This window comes from Rhipicephalus microplus, chromosome 7, assembly GCF_043290135.1.
Source record: "Rhipicephalus microplus isolate Deutch F79 chromosome 7, USDA_Rmic, whole genome shotgun sequence".
In the NCBI taxonomy this organism is placed as follows: domain Eukaryota; kingdom Metazoa; phylum Arthropoda; class Arachnida; order Ixodida; family Ixodidae; genus Rhipicephalus; species Rhipicephalus microplus.
Genome location: NC_134706.1, coordinates 156,601,813 through 156,606,177, shown reverse-complemented (window position 1 = coordinate 156,606,177; position 4,365 = coordinate 156,601,813). Strand labels below are relative to the sequence as shown.

General features: G+C 48.9%; 1 protein-coding gene across 1 annotated transcript; it reads right to left on the bottom strand.

The window, feature by feature from the left end:
- Window positions 1–1,654: 1,654 nt before the first annotated feature.
- On the bottom strand, window positions 1,655–2,161 carry LOC142767909 (uncharacterized). Its single transcript, XM_075870150.1, has one exon. The coding sequence runs from the start codon at window positions 2,159–2,161 to the stop codon at window positions 1,655–1,657; it is 507 nt and encodes a 168-aa protein (XP_075726265.1).
- Between the last annotated feature and the right edge of the window lie 2,204 nt (window positions 2,162–4,365).

Below are 4,365 nucleotides of genomic sequence, written 5' to 3'. Positions count from 1 at the left end.
ACAACCCAGCCTGAAATAGGCTGCTCAAATTCACAAACACGTGTCGTGATAATGCACAAGTACAAAAAAAGCAATTGTAAGCCTGTCACACAAAAAATGGAACCTAAACACCCAAGCCAGATTACCTGACGCCATCAAGATTCCGAGAAGCAACGACTTAAGCCGTCAGCGTTGCCATTCAATTTGCCTCTCTTGTAACGAATTTCGAAAGAGTATTGTTGCAATAGCAAGCTCCAGCGAAGTAGCCTGCCGTTCTTTGGCGACATCGTTTGCAACCACGTGAGGAGACAGTGGTCCGTCTCGATAATAAACTCTGATACCGCGAGATAGCATGCGAGCTTCTGAACCACCCATACAACACTGGCGCATTCTTTCTCTCAAGCGCTATAGACTTCCTTCCTTACAGTTAGTTTGCGGCTTGCATATAGCACGGGATGTTTCTCTCCTGCGTCGTTTCTCTGACACAATACTACGCCCTTGCCGCGGTCACTTGCATCGCACTGAACCACGAAGGGTCTAGCGTAGTCGGGGGCTTGAAGTACAGGTTGGCTCATGAGCGCATTTTTCAACGCTAAGAATGCCCTGGCTTTCTTTTCATCCCACTCCAGAATCTGAGGTTCGGTTTTTCTAAGAGCGTCAGTAAGCAGGCTGGCAAGCCCTGAATAACGGGAATGTAATGCTGGTAGTACCCTGCCAATCCTAGGAACGACCACACATCTGTATTTGTCCGGGGCTGCGGAAAATTATTAACCACCGCCACTTTGACATCGGAATGTCTGCGGTGGCCTTGCCCCACTATGTTACCCAGGTAAGTAACCTCTGCTCGGCCAAGTTGGCACTTCCGAGCCTTCACGGTCAGACCTGCTTGGCGGAAACGTTGAAGCACTGCTCGCAAGTGGGTGAGATGTTTTGACCATGACCCTGAAAATACTGCTACATCATCCAGATAAGACAGGGCAAACCCCTCTAAACCACGCAATACCTTGTCCATGAGAGCCGAGAAACAGTTAGAGGCATTCTTTAAGCCGAAGCTCAACTCCTTAGGGCGGTATGTTCCTATGGGAGAAATAAACGCCGCATATCTGCTGGCCCTTTCGGTCAGGGGCACCTGCCAATAACCCCGAACGAGGTCGAAGGTGAAGATGTACTTAGCACTGCTTACTGCCTCAATTCTTTCCTCTAAATTTGGTATGGGGTAGGTCTGATCCTTCGATATGAGATATAACCTCTGGTAATCAACACATGGTCGCTGATCTTTCCCAGCAACCTCTACTAATACAAGCGGAGAGGTATAATCGCTTTCACAAGCTTCAATCACATCGAGCTCGAGCATTCTTTTAATCTCGGCCTCAATAATGGCACGCTGACGTGGCGACTCTCGATACGCTTTTGACCGCATGGGCAGAGTGGCCGTAAGCTCTATGCCATGCACTACCAAATTTGTTCGGCCCGGTTTCTCCGAGAACATTTCCTCATATTCTATCAGGAGGCTTTCTAGGTCACGCTTCTCGTTAGCTTTGAGCTCAGCTACCTTAACCATGGCCTTGAGCGTTTGACCAGCGTTATCCTCCTTCCTTTCCGCTCCCGAAAAGGAGAAATCTAGTTGTGGCTCTTCGGGCACGCTTACCGCCATGTTTACGACAACCTCTCTCTCTCAATACTGTTTGAGCAAATTGCTGTGGTAGATCTGCTGCGTCTTACGTCTACGTGGCATCGTTACCAGATAGTTTGTTTCGGACAGCCTTTTAACGACTTCCACTGGACCTTCCCATTGGACGTTTAGCTTATTCTTTGGTGAAGGTTTCAGCCGCATTACTTGATCTCCAGCTTCAAACTGGCGTGATCTTGCCGACCTGTCGTAGTAGCGTTTGGCCCGAGCCTGTGCCTTGCTCATCTCATTCCCTGCCAGCTCCTGTGCTCTATGCAACCTCTCTAGACCAGTTAGCACATATTCAACCACCGTAGGGTCCACCGCTCGACCTTCCCATGACTCCCGAGGAATACGGAGTGGGGATCGCAGAGAGCGACCGTAGACCAATTCTGCCGGGGTAAATCCAGTGGCTTTATGAGGTGCAGTGCTGAGCGCAAACATGATTTGTGGCAAGCACACATCCCAGTCGACTATGCGCTCAAACCAGAGCGCTCGAAGGGCGCGTCTCATTGCCGAGTGTAACTTTTCTACTGGGTTTGACTGGGGGTGATACACCGAGCTGTGGATTATTCGGACTCCACATTTCTCTAAGAAAGTTGTAGTCAGTGCACTCGTAAAAACGGTCCCTTGATCGGACTGTATTGCAGCGGGAAAACCCACGCGTGCGAAAATAATCAAGAGCGCGTTTACCACTTCTACCGAGCTCAATTCCTTTAAAGGCACTGCCCCAGGAAACTTGGTCGCGGGACAAATTACTGTTAAGACATGACGGTAACCAGATGTTGTTGTTGGAAGAGGCCCTACTGTGTCGATCACGAGTCGACGAAAAGGCTAAGTGATCACCGGCACGAGCTTCATTGGGGCACGAATCTTATCTCCTGGTTTTCCTACACACTGACAGGTGTCGCAGGTTCTGACAAAATTCTCTATTTTCTGGAAATAATCCGGCCAATAGTATTCCTGCAGCAGGCGATCCTTCGTTTTTTTTGACCACCAAGTGACCCGACCATAGCTACCGTGAGCTAAGTGTAAAAGATCACGGCGGTAACGTTCCGTTACCACTAACTGATCAAACTGCACCCGTCTGCGATCTAGATACTTACGATAAAGTATCGATGTGATCGTGTCTACCGTGTTTGCGGGCTCTCCATTTCCGGCTTTTCGGTGATTCTCGATGGACCATCGAGCAGTGCGGCTCTAGTTGCGAGTTCTCGCGCCTTTGAGCGAGTGAGCGCGCACACAACCCCATCCCCGTACGCTAGGTTCTTCTGTCATAGCAACCAATCGGATCTGTTTGAAAACAAGAATGCATACTGCTTTGGCAAATAAGCAGATACTGCATCCTCTGTGTGCAATGCACCAAAGGGGCCCTCGATGCATACCTTAGCAATCGGAAGGCATACGCTTGATGGTTCCGCTGCTTGTTCAATCCAAATGCACTCTCCTGTGAAATGTTCAGCTTCAACATACGAGAATGGACAACGTTCATTGTCGCGGCCGAATCCCGCAGCACGCGACGCTCTTTTCCATTTGCTATCAGCTCTCTGATATATGGCTCCAGCAGTCGCATGTTTTCACCCTTGCTGTCGACTGAGAGACAAACAACTTTTGGACTCTTGCAGACAGCAGCAATGTGACCAGGCATGTGGCATTTATAGCACACAAGTGGTCGCCTCTTTCCAAACGCACTGTTTTGGTGCTTTTCCTTAACCGTGGTCTCCTTACTTACCTCCCGTTGCTTTTCGGGATCAGTGTTGCGCTCTCGTTTCTCTTGGATTGAATGTCCCCTCCACCCAGTTGCCTTTTTGATCTGGCCCTCCAGCTGGGAAATTTTTCTTCTATCAAGCGCGTGGTGCGAAACAAATCCTCCACTATCTCCGCGGCCCTCGACACAGTGGTTACCTCCTCCCTGTCTTGCACCAAGAACCTAACGTCTTGAGGAAAACGACGGTAAGACTGCTCGAGTCCGTAACACTCTGCGATTTTCTCTTTATGCTCGAACGCCTTAGCCTCTTTGAGCCACTCCCTCATATTAGACATTAACTTGTATGCGAAATCAGCATACGACTCGTCTTTCTGCTTTACGGTGTTCCGGAACTTCTGCCTGAATGTTTCTGCTGACAATGTATATATCTTTAGCAGGCTCGACATGACTTGGTCATTATCTTCTGCTTCCTCTTTCATCAAGCGGGCAATTACCTCGGCAGCTTCACAGGGTAGTAGGGTAAGCAAGCACTGTGGCCACATCGTTTTGGTAACACGCACCGTCTGGCATGTGCACTTGAAATTTACCAAGAACAGACCCTTGTCCTCTCCGGAGCGGTAACGTTGCATTAGGTCTTTCATTCTAAAAGACTTAAGACTTTCGTTCTACTCCGCTAGACGCTTCGCTACCTTCACTACTACCTCGAGCCTTGAGCAGCTCGATTTAAAGGCGCTTCATCTCAAGATCCCTTTCTGCTGCTTCGCGTATGAGTTTCTCATTCCTCTCTTCAGCTTTGCGCCTTTCATGTTCGTTTATCAGCTCTAGACACTCTGAGAGCTCATCGTCGTTTGCGTTAAGGTTCTCATTAGCCTCGATAATCTCTAACTTCTCACTTGTTCACGAACATCCAAATCCAAACTTTTAGCTAACACTAGCATAAGCGGTTTTTTTCAGTGCCTTCGGATTTATGGTTGCTACAAGTGCTGCTAACTTCACGATTACGAGGACG